General features: G+C 51.0%; 1 protein-coding gene across 2 annotated transcripts; it reads right to left on the reverse strand.

Annotated features, from left to right (window-relative positions):
* Positions 1 to 1,088: 1,088 nt before the first annotated feature.
* Positions 1,089 to 27,930, reverse strand: LOC114588448 (occludin-like). Of its 2 annotated transcripts, XM_028713749.2 has the most exons (8): positions 27,779 to 27,929; positions 20,664 to 21,412; positions 17,052 to 17,210; positions 7,915 to 8,066; positions 6,113 to 6,322; positions 3,910 to 4,081; positions 2,075 to 2,116; positions 1,089 to 1,413 (listed from the first exon to the last, which is right to left on the reverse strand). In XM_028713749.2, the coding sequence occupies exons 2-8, from the start codon at positions 21,336 to 21,338 to the stop codon at positions 1,312 to 1,314; spliced, it is 1,512 nt and encodes a 503-aa protein (XP_028569582.2). In that variant the 5' UTR covers positions 21,339 to 21,412; positions 27,779 to 27,929; the 3' UTR covers positions 1,089 to 1,311. The 2 variants fall into 2 exon arrangements, with proteins under 2 accessions (XP_028569582.2, XP_077777901.1); XM_077921775.1 differs by lacking the exon at positions 17,052 to 17,210 and having other exon boundaries at positions 27,779 to 27,930.
* Between the last annotated feature and the right edge of the window lie 40 nt (positions 27,931 to 27,970).

A 27,970-nucleotide genomic window follows, 5' to 3' on the forward strand; every position in this document is an offset into this window, starting at 1 on the left:
ATGGCTACAAAACACACCTGAATCTCCACAGCTTTCCCCACTTTTATTAAAGGAACGATTAAAAACACACATACACACAACTGGTTACCCCCCTCCCCAGCCCCTCTGAAACCCCCAGCTGCCCCACACTCAAATCGATAAACCCCCCAAACATGCATAAATGGGGTCGTATATTTACAATGCTGAATGAGTCAGTAGATGGGTCGCTGGACGGTTTGTTTTGAACCTACATGTTCTCCCTTCTCAAGTGAAGCCGGTGTGCTGATAAACCCATCACCTGTCTTCCTTAGGAAATTCCCAAACATCTCATTATCTCCGCACACCAATATAAAGGTAAAGGGACCCCTGACCATTAGGTCCAGTTGTGGACAACTCTGGGGTTGCGGCGCTCATCTCGCTTTACTGGCCGAGGGAGCCTGCGTACAGCTTCTGGGTCATGTGGCCAGCATGACTAAGCCACTTCTGGCGAACCAGAGCAGTGCACGGAAACACCGTTTACCTTCCTGCCGGAGTGGTACCTATTTATCTACTTGCACTTTGAGGTGCTTTTGAACTGCTAGGTGGGCAGGAGCAGGGACCGAGCAACGGGAGCTCACCCTGTCGCAGGGATTCGAACTGCCAACCTTCTGATCGGCAAGTCCTAGGCTCTGTGGTTTAACCCACAGCACTGCCCACATCCCTTGCCAGTCAGTGTAGGCTACACTAAACTAGACGGGCTGCCGTGGCTTGGCTCACGGTAAGGTAGCTCCCACAAGAAACTTGCTTGCTTTTATAGGAAGGGCTACCTCTTATGTTGCAGAGCACCCACTTTGTATGCAGAGGGTCCGGGTTCAATTCCTGGCATCCCCAGGCACCTGCCTAAATGCCTGGAGAGCTGCTGCCAGTCAGAATAGGCAATACTAAACTAGATGTACTCCCATGGCCTGACTTGGGGTGGGGGGTGGGAAGGCGGCGCCCGATGTTCCCTGGGCTTAGCTGGGTGCAACCCACGGTTTTTAAAAAATCTCTTTGGCACCCAAAATAAGAAAGTGCTCTGTCTAAATGAAGATTTGTAAGTTCTGCCTCTTCTATTTCCTAGATTCCCCCCCCCCCCATGCATGTTCAGAGTTCCAGGGTCCCAGAAAACGGAGCTGTTTTTTTAAAAAAATGGTTTTGCAAAATTGGCACGGGAATGGATAAAAGAGCTCATCTTGACATATGTACAGCTGGAAAGAAAGCGTCCCTGCTTGTCTTGTTTCGGGGGTCAAATTCTGCAGAAAACGGGAGCGTTGATCTGCCCCCGCAGCTGCCTGCCTCGTCCCTCTGTCCAGGTTACGCCCGACTCTTGTCGTAGTCGCTGACCATCCGCTTGATGTGGAAGAGCTTGTTCCGCAGAGACTTGCTGTCCATTTTCTTGCTCTGGTAGTCGGGAGTCTGCGGCGTGAATTTGCGAGGAAAACGCGTTAGGAAACAAAACACAATTCGCAGTGTTCTCGCTCGGGCCTCAGATTAAAATATATTTCTCAACCCAGCTTTTCACAGAATGGTAGAGTTGGAATAGACCTTCCTAGTGTCACAGAATTGTAGAGTTGGAAGGGACACCGAGGGTCATCTAGTCCAACCCCCTGCAATCCAGGAATCTCAGCTAAAGCATCTATAAAACCAAATTCCAGGAGGCCACCAACTTGGGTGGATTCAGTTTCTCAGGAGTATTTGGCCACTGTGGCTGCTGAATCCAGCAGCCTTCTGACGTTCTAATGGAACCTCCAGTCCAGCTGCAGTCTACCTGGATTCCTAGGTTCTTTGGGATATTTGGCCACCGTGAGGGCAAAAACAAAGGCTCTGTCTTCCCCCTACATCCCAACCCTCCTTTAGTGCACAAGGGGCCTGTGGGTGTTTAGGGGCCACACACAAATCTGGATTTGGCCCTAAGAAGCGTAGATCAGGAGTGGTGAAGCCACTGTCCTCCTGGTATTGCTGGCCTCCACCACTCTGCCATCGTCGCTGACCATTGGGCATGCTGGCCGCTCCAACATGCAGAGGCTACAGCTCTTTCCCCGGCCCCTTTGGGGAGGCAGGAAAACGTGTCACTTACGCGCTTCAGGTCCTTCAGCCGGTTGTATTCTTCAGCCACCCCCTGCGGGAGAAAGATGTCAAAGTCAGGAGAGTCCTGTATGTGGAACCTCCCTGTTCATGAGCAGTCTATCTCAGGGCATCCCTGGTAACGCACTCTCGGTCTCTCTCTGTTTTCACCATCCTAAGTTCAGCTCTCCACATTTCCATGTCAGTCTGCAATCATTATTATTCTAAAGCAGGCATAGGCAAACTCGGCCCTCCAGATGTTTTGGGACTACAATTCCCATCATCCCTGACCACTGGTCCTGTTAGCTAGGGATGATGGGAATTGTAGTCCCCAAACATCTGGAGGGCAGAGTTTGCCTATGCCTGGTCTAAAGGAAGCCCTGGTGGGAAGGTGTCGGGTAGAACACAAGACTTAATCTCAGAGTTGAGGGTTCAAGCCCCATTAAGATTCCTGCATTGCAGGGGGTTAGAGTGGATGACCCTTGGGGTCCCCTTTAGCTCTACGATTCCTCCCGCCCCACACATTTCTGCAAAGCAATTTCACCCAACAGACCCAGTTTCGCAAGGCAACCTGCCCCTGTATAATCCACCTTTGCCATTTTCACGAATATACGAATTTATTCCTTGTCTGCATTTACCGTATTTTTTGCTCTATAAGACTCCCTTTTCCCCTCCTAAAAAGTAAGGGGAAATGTGTCTGCATCTTATGGAGCGAATGTAGGCTGCGCAGCTATCCCAGAAGCCAGAACAGCAAGAGGGATTGCTGCTTTCGCTGCGCAGTGATCCCTCTTGCTGTTCTGGCTTCTGAGATTCAGAATTGTCAGGGGCTCAGGAGCAGAGGCACAGGGGAGAGAGGAAATGGAGAGCGAAGGGGAAGAATCTGAGGGCAGCGGAGGGGAGAATGACAGTGACCCGAGAGATTCCATGAGCCTCTCCAGCGAATCAGAAGATTCCCAGAAGGGGGCGCCGATGGCCAGGGCAAGGGGGGTCCCAGGGGGGACGCACCAGAAGCAAGGGGCCAGCGGGGACTCCCAAAGCAGCAGCGGGAGATCAGGACCAGCTTCCCCACCAGAGCGTAGCGGGGGGGAAGAGTCCCATGTGTCAGGGCCAGCGTCTCCTCCAGCAGGGAGAGAAGATGAGTCAGGGCTGACCACGCCTCTATCGGAGAGTGGGGGAACGGAGGGGAGGTCAGATCCAGCTAGCCTCCCCAAAGGGGGAAGCAGTGACAGGAGCAGTGTAACAGTCAGGAGGAAGGTGACCGGCTGGGTGCGCGCGCCAAGTTCGAATGTACAGGCGCGCGGGACAGCAGAAAACCCGGATTGGGAACCAGGTCCTAAAGCCCGCCGGAGGGAGGGGGAGGACTCAGGGGACTCAGCGTCAGAAGAGTCTAGGAAGGGGAAGACCTCAGCGGACAGGCGGACCCAGAGGAGGAAAGAGCAAAGGAAGAGGTGGAGCAAGGCTAGAGTCTTAAACTGGTGTCTGGGGGGAGGAGACTCAGACGGAGCTTCGGCGGTCTAGAGTTTGAGACGTAGAGCTGTGCGCCGCGGCTGTGAAAGCGAAACTGAGCTTCAATAAAGACTGTTTTATATAACAACGAACTGGTGTTGGTCCTTTGTGAGCTGGGACCTAGGGCAGCTCTGACAAGAATATATTTTTTCTTGTTTTCCTCCTCCAAAAACTAGGTGCTTCTGGTTGTCTGGTGCGTCTTATAGAGCAAGAAATACGGTATATCCCTACGTTTTCTGTCTCCGCAGAGCTGAGTGCTTGCCCATATTTCCTTTCTTCCTTATTTCTACCCACAATCCTTTGCTCCGGGTGCCCGGGTGCCCGGGGGACGGGACAACCTACCTGGTACTGCAGGCTGTCTTCGGGCAGATAGTCCAGCTGTTTGCTGAGTTGATTGATCTGGTCATTGATGGCGTCCATCTCGGCGCACAACACCTTGTAGCGCTTGAGGTCGGCGTCAAACTCTTGCTTGTAGTCCTGGCGGACGCTGTCCGACGTGATTGGCGGATACAGGCTATGGGGGACGGAAGAGAAACCCACACGGTGTGGGAGGGTTGATGGGGAATGCCTTGCTTTTAAAACATACACATGGCCCTATCGTGGTGTGGCGACCCTTTGGGAACAGCAAAGTGTTTGCCAGCACAGAAGAAAACTTTAATTTAGTTCCAGAGTCAGCAAACTTTTTCAGCAAGGGGCCGGTCCACTGTCCCTCAGACCTTGTGAGGGGCCGGACTATATTCTGAAGGGGAACGAATTCCTATGCCCCACAAATAACCCAGAGATGCATTTTAAATAAAAGCACACATTCTACTCATGTAAAAACACGCTGATTCCGGGACCGTCTGCAGGCCGGATTGAGAAGGCGATTGGGCCGGATCCAGCCCCCGGGCCTTAGTTTGCCTACCCATGATTCAGTGCCTTCCTTCCCTTGATGGGGGCACACCACTACTAATTTTATTATTTGTAGCCCGCCCACCTGACTGGGTTGCCCCAGACACTCTGGGCAGCTTCCAACACGTATAAAAACATCAAGAATCCAGCTTTATAAGCTTCTCCAGAAGGCCTCAGGCTCCCCCAGTGGTGGGACTGGGAGCTGCTTCCAGATAGCGTAGACAATATTGAGCTGGTTGGACCTGTGCTCTTAACAGCTTCCTATGTTCATTTGAAGAGCAGACAGAGCTCAGCACATCATGGCTAGTACCTGTAACATCACCAACCCAACCTTTTCTCACCCACCTTGATCTCCAGAGCGATTTTGTCACTGGTGGAAAAGGGGGCGAAGGTGCGCAATGAACAACCGTTCATATAACCGGTGATGGTAATAATAATAATAATAATAATAATAATAATAATAATAATAATAATGCCCCACCCATCTGGCTGGGTTTCCCCAGCCACTCCAGGCGGCGTACAGCATAACCTAAAAACAATAATAAAAACAGCAAGCATAAAAAACCTCCTGATACAGGGCTGCCTTCATAAGTCTTCTAAAGGTTGTGTAGTTACTCATCTCCTTGACATCTGACAGGAGGGCGTTCCACAGGGCGGGCGCCACCACCAAGAAGGCCCTCTGCCTGGTTCCCTGTAGCTTCATTTCTGCCAGTTAAGGAACTGCCAGAAGGCCCTTGGAGACAGATCCTGGTTTCCGGGGTGGAGACACTCCTTCAGGTATACAGGACCGAAGCTGTTTAGGGCAGGGGTTGGCAAACTATGGCCCAGGGGCCGGATGCGGCCCCCCAGGCTTGCAAATCTGGCCCGCGGACCCTGTCACCCACTCAGTCAGTTCCCATGCCCTGCAGATGCCTCACCACGCGGCGACTGACTTCCGCGACGCTGGCATGGCATCTGGGCAGGAGGTGATGCTGCCGCAGCTTTGGATTAGCTGCAGGAAGTTCCTGCAGCCAATCTGAAGCTGCGACGTTTCGATTTGCACTCAGGGGAAGCGCCGGTGCGGTGCAGAGCGGAGGCAGTGCACGGAGCATGCAAAGTGGAGGGGATGATCGTTGCAAGAAGATTTGTGTGGCGCTTGCACGGAGCCGGCGATTATGCAGAGACCTTGCCACAATATTGTTGTGACCGTTGCATGGTGCGCACTTACCCAGGAGTTGTTGCGCTCTGGTGGGATGTGATGCCAACTTAACTTTTACGCAGTGGGCAGGCCCACTGGAATGAACGGACCCGGGTTAGGCATGGCCACTCATGTCAACGGGTCTACCCTTGAGTAAAAAAATAGGGGAGCGACTTCCGCATAAATATGCATTTTTTAAAAACTATAGTCCGGCCCCCGACAGTGTTTGAGGGACAGTGAACCGGCCCCCTGTTTAAAAAATTTGAGGACCCCTGGTTTAGGGCTTTAAAGGTCAGCACCAACACTTTGAATTCTGCCTGGAAATGTACTGGGTGGAAACATCACTGGAAGTGAACAATGACTTGGAACTGAAGTCTAGAGGCAGGTGAATTTTGGCGTCGTGCTGGGTGCTGCTGGAATTCGGAAGGGTGCCACACCCTTTGAAAACCGCTGACGCATATAGATATTGTGGCTCACCTCTTCCAGTCGTCCTGGTCCCGCTCGTCTCCGGACTCCACGGCCGTGGTGTAGTCGGTCTCGTACTGCGATTCCTCGAGTTCGGGGTTCCTTCTCCGCCTACGCCCTTTGCGGCCGGAGGGCTTGCTGGCGCTCTCCCGGGCGTTCCCTTCCAGCGTGCTGGAGCTGAAAGTCCAGGCGGGGTTGGCGGTCTGCGTGTAGGAAGGTGGGCTGGAGAGGAGACCCCAAGGTTACACATGAGTAGAGCTCAAGTCAGCTGGGAAACAGCGGCTGCCCTTTGGGGACTCATAGGGCAGGAGGAAGGGAGCTTGACAGGAGGGGGCGCCAGAGCTTACGACAGGCTTGTTAGCAATTTCACTCCTTCGAGGCTGTATTTTGTGATTAGTGGAAATCACACGGTCTGTCTGAGAGGAAGCGTGAGAACCAGATATAGTCCTATCTGTATGTATTATGTGATGTACTTTCACTTTTGCCTGTTCTCTCTCGGAGCTGGATGAGAGAGCACCATGATTCTGTGTCTGTGTAATATAGTGGTACCTCGTGTACAGATGCTTCAGGTTACAGACTCCGCTAACCCAGAAATAGTACCGTGGATTAAGAACTTTGCTTCAGGATGAGGACAGAAATCGTGCAGCGCAGTGGCAGTGGGAGGCCCCATTAGCTAAAGTGGTGCTTCAGGTTAAGAACAGTTTCAGGTTAAGAACGGACCTCCAGAACGAATTAAGTTCTTAACCCGAGGTACCACTCTATAGTGTAAATAAAGAGTAGTTTAGAAACGGTGACTGCCCTTTGGGGACGCGGGTGGCGCTGTGGGTTAAACCAGAGAGCCTAGGACTTGCCGATCAGAAGGTCGGCGGTTCTAATCCCCATGACGGGGTGAGCTCCTGTTGCTCGGTCCCTGCTGCCGACCTAGCAGTTCGAAAGCACGTCAAAGTGCAAGTAGATAAATAGGTACCACTCCAGCGGGAAGGTAAACGGCGTTTCTGTGCACTGTTCTGGTTCGCCAGAAGCGGCTTAGTCATGCTGGCCACATGACCTGGAAGCTGTACGCCGGCTCCCTCGGCTAATAAAGCGAGATGAGCGCCGCAACCCCAGAGTCGGCCATGACTGGACCTAATGGTCAGGGGTCCCTTTACCTCCCTTTACCTTTACTCCCAGGTAACTGGGTAAAGACATGCTGCAATCCAAAGCATTTTTACTCAGAACTACTGTAAGTCCCATTGAGTTCATTAGGATTTACTCTCAGGTATGTACCTGATCATTCTCACAGTTTCTGTTGTTCTTGATATCGTAGAATCGTAGAGCCAGAAGGGCACACGAAGGTCATCTATCCCAACCCCCTGCAATGCAGGATTCTTTTGCCCAACGAGAGGCTCAAACCCTGAGATTAAGAGTCTCATGCTCTACCCACTGAGCCACCCAGCTAATAACGATAACAAATCCTACAAGCATTTTTTAAGCGCAGAGTTAAACGGCAAGCGGGACCTGAACCCAAGACCTGAACACACTCCCTTCCTGTGCCTGCGATTCAGAAGTGTCGCTGCTGCCAGATGAGGCAGCGGAGCCATCCTGGCTAGTGGCTCTTGATAGTCCCCTCCTCCCCCATGATTTTGTCCAGTCCTCTTTTACAGCCATCAAGATTGGGGACGGTTGCTGCCTCCTGTGGCAGAGAGTTCCACAGTTTAACGATACATGTTTAACCCCGTTATTCCGCCGCAAATCCAGCATTATGCAAGAGGGAGAAAAACAACCTCTTTTCTTCACAGTGCACCACTCAAAACAACTCCGCTTTCTCTGCTCACCTGCTCTGGCTTTCGCCTGGGTAGTAGCCATTCGCGGAGACCTTGTAGTTGTAGGGGCTGGCTGGGGCATGGGTGGGGCTCATTGGCTTTTCGGAGTAGTTCAGGGTTGCTGTCTCATCATGGGTGCTGGCCCCGTCGGTGACATTCTTCACCTGCGAAAGGAACGAAAGGCGTTGTTATGGTGCCAGCTGAAACCTTCCCCTGAATCGGGGCCCTTCTGGGACGTGGTGTTGCCTCTCAGGTAAGGATAATAATAATAATAATAATAATAATAATAATAATAATAATAATAATAATAATTGATACGGAAGGGGGGGCATGTCTTCTTCACCTTCTTCTTCGCTACAATATATCCATTTATTTCCAATTGTCAATGTCAAAAGGGACTAAAATCTATAAAATTCATAGAAAATCAACGTGCCAATTTGCTCAATTTGCTCAATTTCTCCATGACACCTCCCCTGTCCTTCATAATCCCTCAAGTAAGGTGTCAAGACCCTAATCCTGTCAAATCACTCTGCCAAGCCTTTCCTCCGGGCAATGCCAGGTGGCAGACTATGCATACATGGACCATAGTCTTCTCATCACCGGTACTCAGGATGTGCTTATCTGCGCATATCTCCAGCTCTGCATATTCCCCCCTCCCTCCTCCATATGTTAATCCTGTGTAACCCAACCTCTTCTTAATGTATTCATGATGTAACCTGTGTAACCCAAAATCTTCTTAATGTATTCATGATGTAACTGGGATGTATTTTGCACTGTATTCTGGGACATGGAGGGAAGTTTCAAAAGTTCATGTCACCCCTTTCTCGCTGTTCAATCTCGCCTTGAACCTGTTGCGCAATAAACTTGGATCTTCTGCAGTTTGCTCCTGTGCCCGGCTGAGCTCATTTTCCTCCGCAGGGACCCGCGGACTTAGTCCGACGAGCTGGATGGCAGAGCAGCCCCGCACCCAGATTTTACCGTGACAATAATAATAATTATTTATTTATACCCCGCCCATCTGGCTGGGCTTCCCCAGCCACTCTGGGCGGCTTCCAACAGAACACTAAAAGACAATAACCTATTAAACATGAACAGCTTCCCTAAACAGGGCTGCCTTCAGATGTCTTCTAAAAGTCTGGTAGTTGTTGTTCTCTTTGACATCTGGTGGGAGGGTGTTCCACAGGGCGGGTGCCACCACTGAGAAGGCCCTCTGCCTGTTTCCCTGTAACTTGGCTTCTCGCAGTGAGGGAACCGGCAGAAGGCCCTCGGCACTGGACCTCAGCGTCCGGGCAGAATAATGGGGGTGGAGACGCTCCTTCAGATATACTGGGCCTTTGAGGCCGTTTGGGGCTTTAAAGGTCAGCGTCAACACTTTGACTTTTGCTCGGAAATGTACTGGGAGCCAATGTAGGATGGGTGAATAATTTTCACATTTCCCTGCCACAACCTGGTTAGAGTATGGGACTAAGGAGCTGCCAAACCATGGTTTGAATCCTTACTCGGCCATGAAGGCCGCTGGGTGACCTGGGTGCGAGCAGTCCCTGACTCTCATCCTAACCTTCCTCACAGGGTGGTTGTGGGGATCAAACGAGGAAGGGGAAAACCCATGATATAAATGCAACAAATAGATAAAATAAAATTACCATCGCTGCTTCTGTTTTGTTTTTTAATAAAAAGTTGTCATGAAAATCCACCAGAATTTGGGTGCAGAGTTCTCCGTATCCAGACACTTGTTTTTGTTTTTCGTTTTTGCAAAACAAGTTCCCTAACACAATGCATATATTTTTAAAAATTGTTTAAAAATGCATTCTTAGACACACTTCCCCTCAGTGTATGCATTTCTGTACAGCTTACTTGGCTGTGGAACCACATGACAAATTCTGGAGATGTGTGGATTTTCCTGTTTTAATTCTCTCAACGACCCTGCAAGGTGCAAGTAGATAAATAGGTACCGCTTTATAGTGGGAAGGTAAACGGCGTTTCTGTGTGCTGCGCTGGCTCGCCAGATGGAGCTTGTCACGCTGGCCACGTGACCCGGAAGTGTCTGCGGACAGCGCTGGCTCCCGGCCTCTAGAGTGAGATGAGCGCGCAACCCTAGAGTCGGACACGATTGGCCCGTACGGGCAGGGGTACCTTTACCTTTACCTAACCTGAAAAAACGCAACCTGAAGAGGCTGTAACCCGAGGTACGACTGTACTGTAAGGACAGATTTTTGTTTATTACACATGCCAGGGTCTTTGCTGGAAAACCCGCAGGCCGGATCACACCCGTGGCATTTCCTCACGAGGAACGGCCTGGGCTGGGGGGAGGCGTGGGGACATTTCAAGTCTCCTGCTGGACTTCCATGCATCTGGGGGGCAGACTATTTGCTCATAGATGACTTCAACTGGGGGAAGAGGGTGCAGCTGCTTCTCTCTCTCCCCCAACGCCTTTCCTCCTTTCCTTCCGGGCTTTTTTACAGAGCCACGACCACCTGGGGCTCCAGAAGCTTCAAAGGATCTCCTGCCCGTCTAAGGAAGCCGTCTGTCAAGCGAAATCATGTTGCGGAGAAGACCCAGCAGAACCGACAGACATTATTCAGGCTCCAACTGCCCCGTTGCATTTAAAGAAGCATTGTACCACTTTAAACATGGCTCCCCCGCCCCCCACAAACAATCTTGGGAACTGTAGTTTCCTTAAAGGGTGCTAGAAGACTCCTCTTCTGCCTCCCAGAGCTACAGTTCCCAGAACGGTTCAACCACTGCTTTTTTTTCTTTAAAAAAATGCTTCGGGACGACTCTCATTTCGACTCAAGAACACCACCATTTTCTAGTTCAAATTGGGGAAAATAGGGAAGCTTTTAATGTTTAATAGGTTATTGTATTTTAGTGTTTTGTTGGAAGCTGCCCAGAGTGGCTGCCAGATGGGCGGGGTATAAATACAGTGGTACCTCGCAAGACGAATGCCTCGCAAGACAAAAAACTCGCTAGACGAAAGGGTTTTTTGTTTTTTGAGCTGCTTCGCAAGACGATTTCCCCTATGGGCTTGCTTCGCAAGACGGAAACGTCTTGCAAGTTTGTTTCCTTTTTCTTAACACCGTTAATACAGTTGCGACTTGACTTCGAGGAGCAACTCATAGCACGCGGTGTGGTAGCCTTTTTTGAGGTTTTTGAAGACTTTGGTGATTTTTGAAGCTTTTCCAAAACTTTCCCGACACCGTGCTTCGCAAGACGAAAAAAATTGCAAGACGACAAAACTCGCGGAACGAATTAATTTCGTCTTGCGAGGCACCACTGTAATAAATTATTATTATTATTATTATTATTATTATTATTATTATTATTATTAAATAAATACAGTGAATGGACAAAAGTACAAAGGTTCACAAAAAGTTTAGGGGGGGGTGTACCCCTGTGTCCCCCCCCCCCCGAAAAAAGCACTGGGTTCAACCATCAATCCCTCTCCTTAGGGAGCTCTGGGAATTGTAGCTCTGTCGGGTGAAGAGGCCGGATAGCTCAGTCGCTCAGAGCGTGGTGCTGGTAACGCCAAGGTTGCAGGTTCGCTCCCCGTATGGGACAGCTGCATATTCCTGCCTTGGAGCGGGCTGGACTAGATGACCCAGAGGGTCCCTTCCAGCTCCACAGTTCTGGGATACGATGAGAATCCAAGCCAGAGGTACATTTTCAAAGGCCGCAGATCACCAGATCTTCCAGCAAAGAGCGTGAAAACGAACGATGTGTGGAGTCTGTTCTGCCCGTCTGTCCTTGAGTTCTGAAACATCTTTGACACATGCAACCCCTCTCCCTGTACGCTGCACCCTGCTGGCCTGTGCTGTGCAGACCATATCCCTGACTCCCTGCTTATCTCTGCCCCTGTTGTACAAGGTGTCACGGGATGTCCCGATGCGTGCCGTATCTGTTCCGTGTCCCCGTCGGCATCCTTGAACCACGAGGAGGCCCCTTTGGCAGGGAGGAAAGAGTTAACTGGCTCCTTGCCCCCTGGACTCTGGGACTGAGCTCCTTCCCCAGAAAATGAGGCGGGACTCCCCCTGTCCTGCTCTCCTCCAGGAATGTTGCAAGCTCTGTCTAGAACGAAATATCTCAACAACAGTTGCTTTCGATTTATTTCTTTTACCCCCAAGTGCTCAGTAGAAGCCGTCAAAATCTGCAGTCATTTGAAAACTGGGAAATTAAATTTAAAAAATCAACACCAGGGAGTACCTTTCATGCGGTGAATGAGTCTATTTTGCAAAATTACAAAGAATGCACCTTTTGCATTTTTAAAAAAGCTAAACTAAAGCAAGTTTTCTTGGATTTGCTGAAAAACCTGTTCAGCACTTCCTTCTCAAATTCCTCCTTTGCCCACCCACCCATGCACACTCAGTAAGGATAGCCGATTGAGGTCTTTACTCTCCGCAAGGTACTGCTCTGCGGTACAAGCAGTGCATGGCTGAGGAAGTATTCTGATTACCGTATTTTTCGCACGATTGGACGCACCGGACCATAGGACGCACCTAGTTTTTTGGGGGGGAAATAAAGGAAAAAATTTGGGGGGGGGGAAATAAAGGAAAAAACTCCTGCAAGGCTCCCCACTCTGCAGATGTATGCCTGGCGCGAGGGGTGCTCTGCTTCAGGGCGCCCCACCCGCCAGGCAGCAGGCTGCTATCCGCAGCGTGGGGAGCCCTGTGGGGAACTCCTGCAAGCCTCCCCACTCTGCGGATGTCTGCCAGGCGCGAGGGGTGCTCTGCTTCAGGGCGCCCCACCTGCCAGGCAGCAGGCTGCTATCCGCAGCGTGGGGAGCCCTGTGGGGAACTCCTGCAAGCCTCCCCACTCTGCGGATGTCTGCCAGGCGCGAGGGGTGCTCTGCTTCAGGGCGCCCCACCCGCCAGGCAGCAGGCTGCTATCCGCAGCGTGGGGAGCCCTGTGGGGAACTCCTGCAAGGCTCCCCACTCTGCGGGTGTATGCCTGGCGCGAGGGGCGCTCTGCTTCAGGGCGCCCCACCCGCCAGGCAGCAGGCTGCTATCCGCAGCGTGGGGAGCCCTGTGGGGAACTCCTGCAAGCCTCCCCACTCTGCGGATGTCTGCCTGGCGTGAGGGGCGCTCTGCTTCAGGGCGCCCCACCCGCCAGGCAGCAGGCTGCTATCCGCAGCATGGGGAGCCCTGTGGGGAACTCCTGCAAGCCTCCCCATGCTGCGGATGTGTTCCCGAAGCGCCTGGAGCTCTGCTTTCAGGGCGCCCGGCGCTCCGGGAAGCAGGCTGCTATCCGCAGCCTAGACACGGCTAGCGGAGCGCTAATCCCGAAGCCCCAAGCTTCGGGATTAGCGTGGCGCTTCGCTAGCCCTGGGAGAGCCCCGCAACGTCGCGGGGCTCTCCCAGGGCTAGCGAGACCTTGCCGGCACCCAGAAGCTTGGGGCGCGCTGAGCTCCGCGCGCCCCAAGCTTCGGGATTAGCGCGGCACTTCGCTAGCCCTGGGAGAGCCACGCAACGTCGCGGGGCTCTCCCAGGGCTAGCGAGACCTTGCCGGCACCCAGAAGCTTGGGGCGCGCTGAGCTCCGCGCGCCCCAAGCTTCGGGATTAGCGCGGCACTTCGCTAGCCCTGGGAGAGCCACGCAACGTCGCGGGGCTCTCCCAGGGCTAGCGAGACCTTGCCGGCACCCAGAAGCTTGGGGCGCGCTGAGCTCCGCGCGCCCCAAGCTTCGGGATTAATGCAGCGCTCCGCTAGCCGCGGCTAGCGGATAGCTTCCTGAAGCCTGGAGAGCGAGAGGGGTCGGTGCGCACCGACCCCTCTCACTCTCCAGGCTTCAGCGAAAGCCTGCATTCGCTCCATAGGACGCACACACATTTTCCCTTGCTTTTTAGGAGGGAAAAAGTGCGTCCTATGGTGCGAAAAATACGGTATTTCTGCTGAGCTGGTGGGAAATTGCAGTCAAACATAGCTATACACAAGCACTAGTTAGTGCACGAAGGGGTTAAGACCACAGAGGTAGAGTCCTAGACTCAGCTTCCTCTCCAATGAGGGAGGAAGTGAAGCCTTCTCTTCCTGTTCCCCCTCTCTCACCGAACTGACCCAGGCAGACGTGCCTAAGCGAGCTCCAAGCTTTGAGCATCCGTTTGAAGCTCTCCTTCCATATTTTATACCCAAGAATATTCTGCATGCTGCTGCTTGGATGAACGCGCGAATCTGACGTTTTGTAAGTAAAGTGCTTTAAACTTACTTAACCGTTGTGGTCTTTTCATTGCAAGAGAAAGAGGGGAGCTCTGTTTGCATATATCCAAACAAGATATGAAAAGGGCTTAGTATTCCCATGCTATACAGCTTTTGTGAGTTTAAACGCTGCTCCTGCTGGTGAGTAAATTAAGTAAATTATGAATCCAGGCACCCCACCAATCCTTTTGTCATTTCAGTGGCCATTTCAGCCTCCTGTGGGAGGGAGTTCCGCAGTCTAATTATGCACTGCAAGGTTTATTATTGAGCTGTGAACAGTGGGGACAAGGAGGCTTTCCCACCCCTCCATCATGAGGGCCACATTCCCTTGAGGAAATCTTTCTGGGGGTCACTCAGCAACTCACTGCCTGGAATTATTTCTGTTATAAGAATTTTAAGGTCTTAGATATATAATAAACGTTCATAAATGTACCAAGCAAACACGTACATAAATATATAAACCACATGTCTGAAACCCCACAGAAAAAAAGTCCTAAACAAATTGACCTCAAATATTTCTCTGCAAGGTCAAAGTGGGAAACCTCCCCATTGTCTCTTTCGTCACAAATCCTGTGTTAAGGGCACATTTAAGATATGAATAGGGTGTCAGCCTGTGACCTGGCTCAGGAACTAAGTATTTATCATTACAAAAGACTGGCCAGGCTCCCCAGGCAATTCAATCAAGTAAGCATTAACAGGTAACCTGTCAGACAACGCACTCAGATTTCTGCTGTAGACCGCCCTTTCTGTGATGTAGGTATGATGTTTCTGGGGGTGGTCTTGAACTCCAGGGCAGGCAATTTAAAATGTCTATATAAGGGCAGACACACCTTGGTTCTGGGTTCCTCCTTGTTTCCGGAGGGGAGCACCCTGTTGCAACAGATCAATAAAGACCAGGCTTACTAGCCGCTTTGCTTCTCAATATTCTCTGGTTGGCCTCTGTTATTTTCTCCGACCGATGGAGAACCTGCAAAGGACTCTATAAGGACTCTTGTGTGCCCCATAAGGGAATAAGGGCAGATTTCCGTTTATTACATTTCCAAAGGAGATCCCTGGGGGAGCGCAAACGTGTGGCTCACTGCATGTGAGGCGGGGGCTGTACCATTCGCTACGGTACAGGCCTCTCTGCTTTAGTTTGGCTGATCTACACGCTCTAATCCTGACTCGGCACTCTTGGGGCTCAGAAGTTTGAGGTCCGTCTCGTCCAGCAATTTGCTGCAAGGATCTCAGCAACTGTGTGTGTGTGTGTGTGTTTGTGTGTGTGTGTGTGTCTTCCGCCTCCCCACCCCTTCTGAAATGGGGCAAAAGTTTCTCAGACTTGCTCTCCGCTTTGGGGGTGCCCCGAACTGTAAGGTGTTTGGCAGGCGTGAATTCTCAGAGCATGAAGTTGTGCGTAAAATGGGCACCGGGAGCCTGGTTAATCATTGACGCAACCGAAACCAGAGGGTATCGCAAGCAAATAGCGCAGAGCGAGAGTCTCTTTCAGAGACACACAGATTTCCCTCCCTGTTGAACGTCGCAGGCCGAAATCCCACCAGGTGACGCCTTTGCAAAACAATTTAACAAGAGGTAGTGACAATTTAACAAGAGGCCAGCGACTTGCATGGTTTTTAAAAAGGATTGGTTTTCAAAGAGGGAGTCTTGGGGGTTTGAACGTAGGACCTTGTGCACGATCGACTGTGGAGCTGTAACCCTACGTTAAAACAACATAAGCTTCTAGCCCTCATTGGAAATTTAATAGGAACAGTGGCCAATTCAGCCACTGGATCCATCTGGCTCAGCTTCGCTGATGAAAGCCGTCCAATTAGCTTTCCAGAGGTCACATGCCACTGGTGGGCGGGGAGAGAAGGGGAAATGGGCGGAGCAATGAAGCTGGGCTGGGGAGGGGTGTGGTCTGAAGAGAGAGGGTGTGGCCTGAGGAGAGGGGGTGTGGCCGGAGGAGGTTTCTGAGGGCCAGATGGAGAGATCAGGAGGGCCACATTTTAAAGAGCAAAAGAGCCGCCCTCCTAAGAATGCTGCTGTGGCGGAATGGGTCAGTGCGCCTTGCTGCTGACCAGAAGGTTGGTGGTTTGAGCCCCCCCAGGAACGGCTGTGGGTAGGATTCTTGCATTGCAGAGGGTTGGACTAGATGACCCTTGTGGGTCCCTTCCAAATATTGTTGTAACTTGCTCTACGTGGGGCTGCCCTTGAAGCTGACCCAGAAACTGCAGCAGGTGCAGAATGCTGCAGCGAGACTCCTTACGGGGTCCTTGCCGTGGGATCACATTATACCAGCTGCACTGGCTCCCGGTGGAGTACAGGATCAGGTTTAAGGTGCTGGTTTTGACCTTTAAAGCCCTATAGGGCCTAGGACCCTCGTACCTACGGGACCGCCTCTCCTGGTTTGTCCCACGGAGGACCTTACGGTCTTCAAACAAAAACATCTTGGAGGTCCTGGGCCACAGGGAGGTTAGGCTGGCCTCAACCAGAGCCAGGGCTTTTTCGGCTGTGGCCCCAATCTGGTGGAACGCTCTGTTACAAGAGACTAGGGCCCTGCGGGACTTGACATCTTTCCGCAGGGCCTGCAAGACGGAGCTGTTCCACCAGGCCTTTGGCCAGGGCACAGCCTGACTCCCTCCTTTGGCAACCCTCACAGAACTTGTAGCCCAATGGTTGCCATTAATTTGATTGGAATTAATTTTATAATGAAATGATTTTAGAATGTTTTATTGTTTTGCTGTTGTTAGCCGCTCTGAGCCCGGCTTCGGCTGGGGAGAGCGGGATATAAATAGAATTATTATTATTATTATTATTATTATTATTATTATTATTATTATACAATTCTATGGTTCCTCTCCAGCTTTTCCCCACTTGAATTCTCCACTGTCCTTTGGAAGAGGAAGGGGAGACAGAGAGAGAGGAGGGTAATGCTTGGATCGTGGGGTCGTGGAAGAGCTCATCTGCCCCAAACACAGCCCCACACTCACCCATTCCTCCACGTTGGGTCCTTCCTGGAACGCCAAGGGCTTGTCCCAGTAGACGTTGGGTTTCCCATACTGCCACATCTTCTGACGCGTCTTGTGGGCGAAGAAACAGATGACACACAGGAGGATCACGAGGAGGAAGCCACAGACGATGGCGATCGCCTGGTGTGTTGTTTTTTTGTGGGGTGGAAAAAAAAGTGTGTATAGCATCAAACACCAAGGTTCTCAGCCCTGGGAGATATAACAGTACATTGGTCTCTGAGCATGTGCAGAGCGCATTTCACTCCCCCCTCCATATATGGGATGCACATAGATTTGGAGACGCGACTATTCTTTTGCTTGCTAAAATGTACACCCCACTTGATTGTGAAAAAACAAAGCAAATCTCAAAGCACAAAAAAAGATGCAATTAAAACATCAATAATAATAATAATAATAATGACCTAAGACTTTCAGGAAGTTGAGATGACAATAAACTAAAAACAGATTAGAACTCACATCAACTTCTCTGAATATATGGGCAGGCTTTTCTAAGCAAGAATGTTTTTAGGCGCCAAACAGAGCACAGCGAAGACTGAAATCAATCGGCAGGGAGTTTCAAAGTTTGGCTGCTGCTGTACTTAGTGGCCGAATGCTTACAATTGTGAAATAGGTATTTTATATGGAACCAATAATAGGGTCGGTTCCGCAGAATGAAGTGGCCAAGGGGGCAAATATGGGGCAAGGTGACCTCGCAGGTAAACAAAATGAGGTCATGACTCATGGGAATGTGAGAAGCTCTGATTGGACCAGAGTGTAGCTGGTACCCTCTGTGATTGGGAGGATGGAAGGCAAAGGAGCCCAATACTAGGCGGAGCCAGAGTCAATGAAAGGCGGAGCCAGAGCCTGTGAAGGGCGGGGCCAAATGACACTCGTTTTCTCCCCCTCACTCCTTCTAGGCTGAAGAGGAGGGAGCTGATTGGCTGAGAGCAGACTCTGTGGGACACAGCCCCATTCGCCCTAATGGTTCAGCTCCATCTGGACTGTGCGAAACTACTGGGCGACTCACGAGTCCCCCATGGCCATTCACCCTGTACTGGGTGTGGATCGCACCCAGACGCTCTTATCTTATCTGCTGGGCAGTTTCTGGGTGTGCCCAGTTTAATGGACCGATTGTTTTGCTGCCCAGCCCTGAAACCGACCTCTCCGATTTGTCCTTTTGCTTTGAAACAAAATAGGTTCCTGGTGTTTGCTTTTCAACCAGCCTGGCTCTTTTTCCTGGGGCCAGCACCTCTGAGCAATACGGAAAAACAACAGAGCAGAGGCAACTGGGGCAGAAGGTATCATAGAATCATAGAGTTGGAAGAGACCACAAGGGCCATCGAGTCCAACCCCCTGCCAAGCAGGAAACACCATCAGAGCACTCCTGACATATGGTTGTCAAGCCTCTGCTTAAAGACCTCCAAAGAAGGAGACTCCACCACACTCCTTGGCAGCAAATTCCACTGTCAAACAGCTCTTACTGTCAGGAAGTTCTTCCTAATGTTTAGGTGGAATCTTCTTTCTTGTAGTTTGGATCCATTGCTCCGTGTCCGCTTCTCTGGAGCAGCAGAAAACAACCTTTCTCCCTCCTCTATGTGACATCCTTTTATATATTTGAACATGGCTATCATATCACCCCTTAACCTCCTCTTCTCCAGGCTAAACATGCCCAGCTCCCTTAGCCGTTCCTCATAAGGCATCGTTTCCAGGCCTTTGACCATTTTGGTTGCCCTCCTCTGGACACGTTCCAGTTTGTCAGTGTCCTTCTTGAACTGTGGTGCCCAGAACTGGACACAGTACTCCAGGTGAGGTCTGACCAGAGCAGAATACAGTGGCACTATTACTTCCCTTGATCTAGATGCTATACTCCTATTGATGCAGCCCAGAATTGCATTGGCTTTTTTAGCTGCCGCGTCACACTGTTGGCTCATGTCAAGTTTGTGGTCAACCAAGGCCTCCCCACATACCCAACTCCCCGCCCCCCAATCCTTCCTCCCTGGGAATCTTCCTCCAGTCAGAAAAATGAGCTTCTGAAATCCTACAGGTGCCATCCAAGCAGTCATGAGGTCTAGCAACTTGCCAAGACGAGCACCAAAAGACTGAGGAGAATTAATGGAGGAGGAACCAGCAGCCCCAAGGGATGCTGTTGGATTCCAACTCCCAGAAGCCCCAGCCAGCTGTCCCTAGGGGTCAGGCATGATGGAAGAAGTCCAGGCATATCTGGAGGGCGTCAGGGTCAGGGAAGTTTGCTTAGAGCAGGGATGGAGGCTCTCTGGACTGACAACTCCCAGAAACCCCTGGGTCCAGCATGGCTGGTAATCCTGGACGAGGTCATCCTCCAGGGTCCCCTCTCTGTCTGTTGCTCACACCAGCTCATTCTGCTGGGAATTATAATGACTATTATTAGCTAATTTTATTGGTTGCTGCTTCTGCCGTGGTCACTCACAGAACGACTTACGAAACAACAACAACATACACACCTTAAAAGCACGGGTGGGGGGAGTACATCAAAACAGCCCACCCACTCTAAAGGGCCATGTAGATAGCTAAAAGCCCAAGGACGGTGTGAAATGGAAGGAAATGTTAGGTGTTAGAAATGTTAGGTGCTTGAAGATATCTAGCATTGCGCCAGGGGCTGTTTGGATGAGGGGTGGGAGGCACCAGCTAGGGAACCCCCCAGGGGAAGGAGGCTCAGAGCCAGGGGATTTGTGGTGGGACAACGACGAGTGGTCAGAGGTGGGTTAAACCACAGAGCCTAGGACTTGCCGATCAGAAGGTCGGCGGTTCGAATCCCTGCGACAGGGTGAGCTCCCGTTGCTCCGTTCCTGCTCCTGCCAACCTAGCAGTTCGAAAGCACGTCAAAGTGCAAGTAGATAAATAGGTACCACTCCATGCGCTGCTCTGGTTCGCCAGAAGCGGCTTAGTCCTGCTGGCCACATGACCTGGAAGCTGTATGCCGGCTCCCTCGGCCAATAAAGCAAGATGAGCACCGCAACCCCAGAGTCGGTCAAGACTGGACCTAATGGTCAGGGGTCCCTTTACCTTTACAGGGGGAGGAGGTGTCAGAAGGTAACAGGGTTTCGTGAGCAGGGAGAGTTGGTATCAGAGAGAAGTCCAGAATCAGAGGCAGGTTGGAGAGGACAGAGGCCAAGTGTCAGAGATGAGACAAGCTGTCAAAGAAGTCAGGGGTCTCCCCCTCCTGCTGCAACCAGCTCCCCTCCCCTCTGCTCTCCCAGAACCAGAAGAGGCATGAAAAGAGCAGAGGAGAGATAAGCAAGGTGAAGAAGTCTCAGATTTCTTTGGAAAGACCCAGGAGAGGAGGAGAAGACTTAGACAGTGGTGGGAAGGCGGGGACCTTCAGTTCTTGCAACTGACCTACTGGGAAGAGCTGCTGTGATCACTAGGCCTGCACCGTTTTGGTTTCTTTGAATGAAAGAGTTCACTGAGAGTGGAGTTTTTTTTAATTGCTGGCCTGGCTCTGGCTGCTGACGGGATGGCGCCAGGCAAGCCACTCTGGGGAGAGTTTCCCACAAGTGGGGAACCTCCACAGGAAAGGCCCTGTTTCCGCGTTGCCGCCCTCAGAACCTCCCTTACCTCCTGAGGGTCCACCATGCAGTAGTGGTAGAGGTATTGGCTGGCGTAGACCCCCGTGGTGTAGACCGAGTTGCACATGGCCAGCATGGGGTTGACGTAGTAGTTGCTGGACATCTGAGCCCGCGGGTTGACCCCCACGACGTAGACGATGGAGGCAATCAACATGACGAATGCCATGATGGCGCACAACACCAGCACCACCAGGTAGAACCTCCGGGAGCGAGAGCCACTGGACTTGGTGAGGCTGGTGATGGCAAGAGCCAGCAGGGCGATGAAGCAGAGGATCGACATGGCGAGCATGAAGCCGTTGGCCGAGCGCGGGTTGGCCATGCCTCCGTAGTACCCCATGCCCATCCCGCCGTAGGTGCTCCCACCATAGACTCCCATGCCTCCGCCGTAGTAGCTGCCCATCGAGCCCCCGTAGCCATAGCCGTAGCCGTACTCCCAGGACAGGGTGGAGGCCACACAGGCAAAGATGGCAACACAGAGGAGGACCCCCACGCCCTCCAGGATCCTCACAATCCCGGGGGGAGAGTTCCACTTGTAGAAGTGCTGTGGGACGTCTTCGATGTAGTAGGAGCCCGGCGGAGGGGAGTGGATGTCGTAGCCGTAGTCCTCGCCGGGGGGCCCATAACCGGTGGGCGGGCTGTTGTAGGGCTTCTTGGTGCTATACATGCTTCGGGGGGGGGGGGGGGCTGGCAGCCAGAGCGTCACAAACCCCCGGGAAGGACCTTCGAGGAGGAGGAGACCTGGAAAGGAACACAAAGGGATATGCTGAGCATCTCTGAGAGCTTTTCATTTGGGCAAGTGAAAGTGGTTACCAAGGCATACAGTCATACCTTGGGTTACAGATGCTTCAGGTTGCGTTTTTTCGGGTTAAAGGTAAAGGTAAAGGTACCCCTGCCCATACGGGCCAGTCTTGACAGACTCTGGGGTTGTGCGCCCATCTCACTTAAGAGGCCAGGGGCCAGCGCTGTCCGGAGACACTTCCGGGTCACGTGGCCAGCGTGACATCGCTGCTCTGGCTAGCCAGAGCCGCACACGGAAACGCCGTTTACCTTCCCGCCAGTAAGCGGTCCCTATTTATCTACTTGCACCCGGGGGTGCTTTCGAACTGCTAGGTTGGCAGGCGCTGGGACCAAGCAACGGGAGCGCACCCCGCCGCGGGGATTCGAACCGCCGACCTTTCGATCGGCAAGCCCTAGGCGCTGAGGCTTTTACCCACAGCGCCACCCGCGTCCCTTTTTCGGGTTACAGACTGCCAAAACCCAGGAACGGGTTACTTCCAGGTTTTGGCGGTTGCACATGCACAGAAGCGATAAATTGCACTTTGCATATGCACAGAGGCACCGAAATGCAACCCGCACATGCGCAAACATGCAGCTGTGGGTTGTGAATGTGCACCCCACACGAATCACATTCGCAGCCCGAGCGTCCACTGTATTTGAATAGACAGCCTAATAATAATAATAATATTAATAATAATAATAATAAAAATGGCAATCGACTACAAAAGTGTATTTGAATACACAGCTTAATATTAACAATAGATTTTTTCCCAGCAGGAAGTCGCTGGAACTCAGGTGGGTGACATTGCCATTATAAGAGAACAAGGGAGGCATTCATGGTGAGTTCCAACACCTCTAAATAATAATAATAATAATAATAATAATAATAATAATAATAATAATAATAATAATAATAATACGCCACCCATCTGGCTGGGTAGCCCCAGCCACTCTGGAAGGCTCCCCATGATATATATATATATATATTTTAAAAGGTGGTGGATTGATTATTTATTATTTGTTCCCTGGTGCAGTGGGGTCAGCAAGGTTTGAGCCCCCCCAGGGCAGGATCCTTGCACGGGTTTAGCGAGATGATCCTCTGGATCCCTTACACCTCTACAATCTTATGTTTCTATTAAGAAAAAAGCCACAAACCGATGTGGAAACGTGGGTAGCTGAACTTTCATGAGGGAAAAACACCCTTATGGAAATTCATCCGCGTTTTAGCATATGGATCTAGATTCAGGTAGGTAGCTGTGTTGGTCTGACACAGTCGAAATAAAATAAAATAAAATAATTGTCCAGTAGCACCTTAGAGACCAACTAAGTTTGTTCTGAGTATAAGCTTTTTTGTGTATGCATCGGAAGAAGTGTGCATGCACACGAAAGCTTATACCAGAACAAACTTAGATGGTCTCTAAGGTGCTACTGGACAATTTTTTATTTTCGCACATGCAATTTTGCTTGGCGAACACGTTTTCTTTTTGCAAGGCAGTTGCCTGCTACTCTAATTCATCTTTCAGTTTCCCTGATATATTGTGTGCGTACATACATATACATACGACGCATTTTTGTACACCTCGCTTTGCTGCAAATTTGGAGAGGTGCAACTTCTCAACGGCGGTGGTGTTGCTGTTGGCGTATTCTTTCAAAAACGAGGCGAGTTGGCGGCCCTTTGAATGCGAACTGAATCGAGTCCCTCCTCCCACCCCCAAATCCCTGCTTGGAGATGCCAGAGATCAGACTTTCCTCCCCTGAGACCCTTCAGACACTGGCCATTGCCTTCCCCCACCCCCACAGCAGACTAAGACCTGGGAAACCAGGGTTCAAATCCTCTCGCTTGGCCATGAAGCTCACTGGGTCATAGTGCCTCTCACAGCCTAACCTACCTCGCAAGGTGGTTGTGGAGATGAAATGAGGAGAGGGAGAAAACCACGTCCAGCCCAACTTCATGGAGAGAGAGAGAAAGGTGCAAATACAAATTCAGCAAAGAATTGAACGGAAATCCCAACCCCGGAGCCTGATGGTTGCAAGAAGAGGGTCGATTCCCCCCCTGCGGCAGCCCAGACCTCCCCAGCCTCACAAAAGAGTTGTTTTCAGGCTCTCTTACCCCTGCCAGCCGTCCCGCCGGCGACCTCAGCCCCAGAGCGCCAGTTGGGTCGCCCCCTCGTTGTCCCTTTCCTTCCTTTCTCTCCGGCACCTGGAACTCAAGGCCGTTTCTTGCGAAGACAAAGCCGGACACCGGAGCCCGGCTCTCGCCTTTCGCCTGCTAAATAAATGATCCGCTTGCTCTTGTTTGCGTCCCCTGCTGTCGTCCGCCCAGCGCATGCCAGGACAGGAGCCGTCTCTGAATGGGACGAGGCTTCCTCCCTAGGGACTAGCGGCCGGCGACACCTCCCAGCATTCAGAAGTTCCTTCCTCTCTCTCTCTCTCTCTCTCTCTCTCTCTCTCTCTCTCTCTCTCTCTCTCTTCCAACCCTCCACCAATGGAAGGAGGCACAACGGTGGCCTTCCACCGAATTCTTGAATTCGGGCCCCAGACAATTCGTCTTCCGGGGCCTGGTTTTCGTCAAGTGAGGCTGTGCAATTAAAGGCCATTCACGAAACCGTAGCCATCAACCTCAGTCACCTTGAGCCAATGGCAACCTCTCCGCCTCACCTACCTTGCAGGGTTGTTGCAAAGGAAAAAATAATAACGTACGAGGGAAGGGATCGTGTGCAACGCCTCCCACAGAGAAACAGAATTGGAATAAATTTTTAGTGGTAAGCTGAGTCCCATGGACTGCAAGAAGATCCAACCTCTCCATTCTGAAGAAAATCAGCCCTGAGTGCTCACTGGAAGGACAGGTCGTGAAGCTGAGGCTCCAAGACTTTGGCCACCTCATGAGAAGAGAAGACTCCCTGGAAAAGACCCTGATGTTGGGAAAGATGGAGGGCACAAGGAGAAGGGGACGACAGAGGACGAGATGGTGGGACAGTGTTCTCGAAGCTACCAGCATGAGTGTGACCCAACTGCGGGAGGCAGTGGAAGACAGGAGGGCCTGGCGTGCTCTGGTCCAGGGGGTTACGAAGAGTCGGACACGACTAACCGACTAAACAACAACAAGAGTCCCCGTCAAGGAAAAGGGCGGGATATGATAATAATAATAATAATAATAATAATAATAATAATAATAATAATAATAATAATGGCAGAAATTGTGAGAATGATCGGGAACATGCCAGAAAAAGAGAGCAGAGATCCTGGTGGTGAGGAGTGTGTGTGTCTCACTTTGCCTGCCCGAAATGTTAGAGGGTATGTGAATTTGTCTACTCCTCTTTAAATGCCGCCCAGGCCATCACTGCCTCCACAGTTTAACATGCTCTGCATGCACTTTCTTTCACCTGCTTTGATTCTTCCAACATTGGATCCCCACCAGCTCTGGTCTTATGAGAGAGGGAGAAAAACTCTCCCCTATTTGCTTTCTCCAGGCCACACACAATTTTGCATACTTCTATCATGTTCCCGGGGACGCGGGTGGCGCTGTGGGTTAAACCACAGAGCTTAGGACTTGCCAATCAGAAGGTCGGCGGTTCGAATCCCCGCAAAGGGGTGAGCTCCCATTGCTCGGTCCCTGCTCCTGCTAACCTAGCAGTTCGAAAGCACGTCAAAGTGCAAGTAGATAAATAGGTACCACTCTGGCGGGAAGGTAAACGGCGTTTCCGTACGCTGCTCTTGCTCGCCAGAAGCGGCTTAGTCATGCTGGCCACATGACCCAGAAGCTGTACGCCGGCTCCCTCTGCCAATAAAGCAAGATGAGCGTCACAACCCCAGAGTCGGCCACGACTGGACCTAATGGTCAGGGGTCCCTTTACCTTTACCACGTTCCCACTCACCTTTCATCTAAAACATAAACACTGCCAACTTTCTTCATAGGGGAGTCTCTCCACTGCTGCCTAAGAACAAGCCTCACTGAATTATGATTTATGAGTAGACATGGTTAGTGCTTAGGATGGCTCTGTCGCTTTCAGCTCTCCCAGTTCCAAAGGCCACATTTCTCTCCCAGCCTTGAGGCTTCTAATTTACTGGCGTTCACAATTTTTTCAGTTTGAGAGAGAGAGAGAGAGAGAGAGCAGAACATTTCCTCCACGAATGCAAACTGGCGATAAGGAATGTTTCTTTTCAGACCTTGCAAGCTGGGCTCTCCCTGGCCGCCTGGCTGAGACCCGAGGTCCTAAAAGGCAACAATCATTGCTCAGAGAAGGGAGCGATTTGCCAGACAATGGGTGCATTTCTGGGAGCTTGAGATACGCTCCCTGAGCTAGTTTGAAAGCTGCATTCCTTGCAGTTGCAAGGAATTTTCCTTGTGTATGTGCATGCATGGGTTTTTTAATTTAATTGTTTTTAAAAGATGCCTCCCATTCTGCTTTGCGGCCCTTGGATTTCTGAGCCGCATGAGAGCTTTGTGGTTCAGAGTCAAGTCTGGCAAAAGAAAACGAGAAAAGGATAATCAAAACTCCCCAGTTTAAAAAGTCGCTCAGAGCGAAGAAGGGGCAAAATCGGATTTTGGGTGGCTGCAACTCAGAGCATGGCTGCTCTGTTTAGGGTTTGTATAAAGCACTTTCCCTGATTACTTTCAAGCTGGAGTCTCTCCCACTGATCTAGGGTCCTTCGCCCTAAAGAAAAATCAAGATTCTAGTCCTCATTGAGTTTAAACAGGGCTCTTTGCCCTCCTACACTGAATGGCAGCAGCTTCCCAGCATTTCAGACTCAGATTGTGATATATTTGTATAAGTCATTGTGAAAACTCAACAGCATTTTTTTAAAGCACGAATTGTTCCCAATAAAGTGGTACCTCGGGTTAAGTACTTAATTCGTTCCGGAGGTCTGTTCTTGACCTGAAACTGTTCTTAACCTGAAGCACCACTTTAGCTAATGGGGCCTCCTGCTGCTGCCGCGCCGCCGGAGCACGATTTCTGTTCTCATCCTGAAGCAAAGTTCTTAACCCGAGGTATTATTTCTGGGTTAGCAGAGTCTGTAACCTGAAGCGTATGTAACCCAACGTACCACTGTATACACATTTTTGATGCAATTTCTGCCCCATAGACACATTTGTGCAAAGCAATTCCCTTAATAGAATGAATTCTAATGCTTTTTTTAAAAAAAATAAAAAATTCTTTGGTGCCTTTTGCCCTCATATACACATTTTTTATATGCATTACTCAGCTGGAGAAGGAAAACTCTGGTCCTCAACCTCTGCTGCAAAGGATTAAACCCCCACAAATCCAGAGTGGAGTCCCTAAAGTGTTTAGATGGCGCCTTGTACGCAACTCCTTCCAGCAACTCCTGCAGCCAAACTGGTGCCAAGCGTCTTGCCCGGCTTTCCTTTTGACCCCATCAGTGAAGCTGAGAGGGGGGTCTTTTCACCTGGGGCAGCCCAGGACCTCCAGACACACAGCCCAGACTTGCACCCCAGGGACATCACTTGAGTGGTTTGAATTCACCCCCGGAGGCGCACTCCATTGTCTCTCAGATGCCAACAACAACTCAGCTGGAGAACTGCGTTGCAAAATTCGGAGGTGTGAATTCTTTTGCAAGGCAATTAACCCATATTAATTGCCTTCACACTCGGACAAAATTTTTATTCATGTATAACATTCTCTTCATTACTTTCAGTGGGTCACAGGAACATGGGCCTTGGGCCCATTGACCTTAGTATTCCCTGCACTGACTGGCAGCAGCTCTCGAGGGTTTCAGACAGAAACTCTCCTCCAGCCCTATCTGGGGATTTGAACTCGGGACCATGCGAAACAGGTGTTTACTTCCCTCGGATGCTCCCCAAATTGTAGCAAGATGAGAGGAGGAGGAAACACATTGCTCTGACCACTAGGGATGGGTGAGGAATCTCAGTTTGCATTTAAAGAGGAACCTACTGAATTTTCGCTTTTTTAAAAAAATGCCTGAACCGAATCACAGTTGCCTTTCAAAATTAAAAACGAAGTTTTGCAATGCCATTGTCTATGGGTGCTCTACCACAAAAAAATAAAGCAAGGTCCTAGTCCTCATTGTTCTAAACAAAGGGCTGGTTTGAACAGGAACCTAGGAGGTTTCCTTCTAGAGAGACAGACCCTCGGTCCATCTAACCCAGCCTTGTCCACACTGACTAAGCTACACCCTTATTTGAAAGCGTCTACTCTGAGTAGGGCTTAATGGCACGCACCCCTCTGTGCACCGGGACCCGCAACGTTTTCGCTGCAAAAAGCAAACCCTCCCTTTCTGGATCATTTCATCAAGGGTGAGGAGGGCAGGAGGGGCACCCACAACGCAAGTTATTTCTCTCTCTCTTACCTTGATTTTCGTCCCTCCTGGATCCCTGGACGGCTCCTATTCCCTTGCCTCCGGGGAGCTCATGATTGCAAAGGTTACCTTAATCACCACAACTTCCTGTTACCTTTGGAGCAGTGAGTCATGTGACCCTCTCCCCCCCCCCAACCAGAAGGTGTTGGCTGCAGAGGTGCCCCCACCCTGCCCGCTCCCCGA

The sequence above is a fragment of the Podarcis muralis genome, chromosome 18 (assembly GCF_964188315.1).
Source record: "Podarcis muralis chromosome 18, rPodMur119.hap1.1, whole genome shotgun sequence".
Lineage (NCBI taxonomy): Eukaryota > Metazoa > Chordata > Lepidosauria > Squamata > Lacertidae > Podarcis > Podarcis muralis.

Excerpts from the sequence above, each read along its gene's own strand:
- LOC114588448 (XM_028713749.2), bottom strand. The coding sequence starts at position 21,338 with ATGTATAGCACCAAGAAGCCCTACAACAGCCCGCCCACCGGTTATGGG. Across the intron at positions 17,211-20,663 it reads GCATGGTGGACCCTCAGGAG|GCGATCGCCATCGTCTGTGG; the intron begins GTAAGGGAGGTT and ends ACAACACACCAG. Across the intron at positions 8,067-17,051 it reads GACCCAACGTGGAGGAATGG|GTGAAGAATGTCACCGACGG; the intron begins GTGAGTGTGGGG and ends TTCCTTTCGCAG.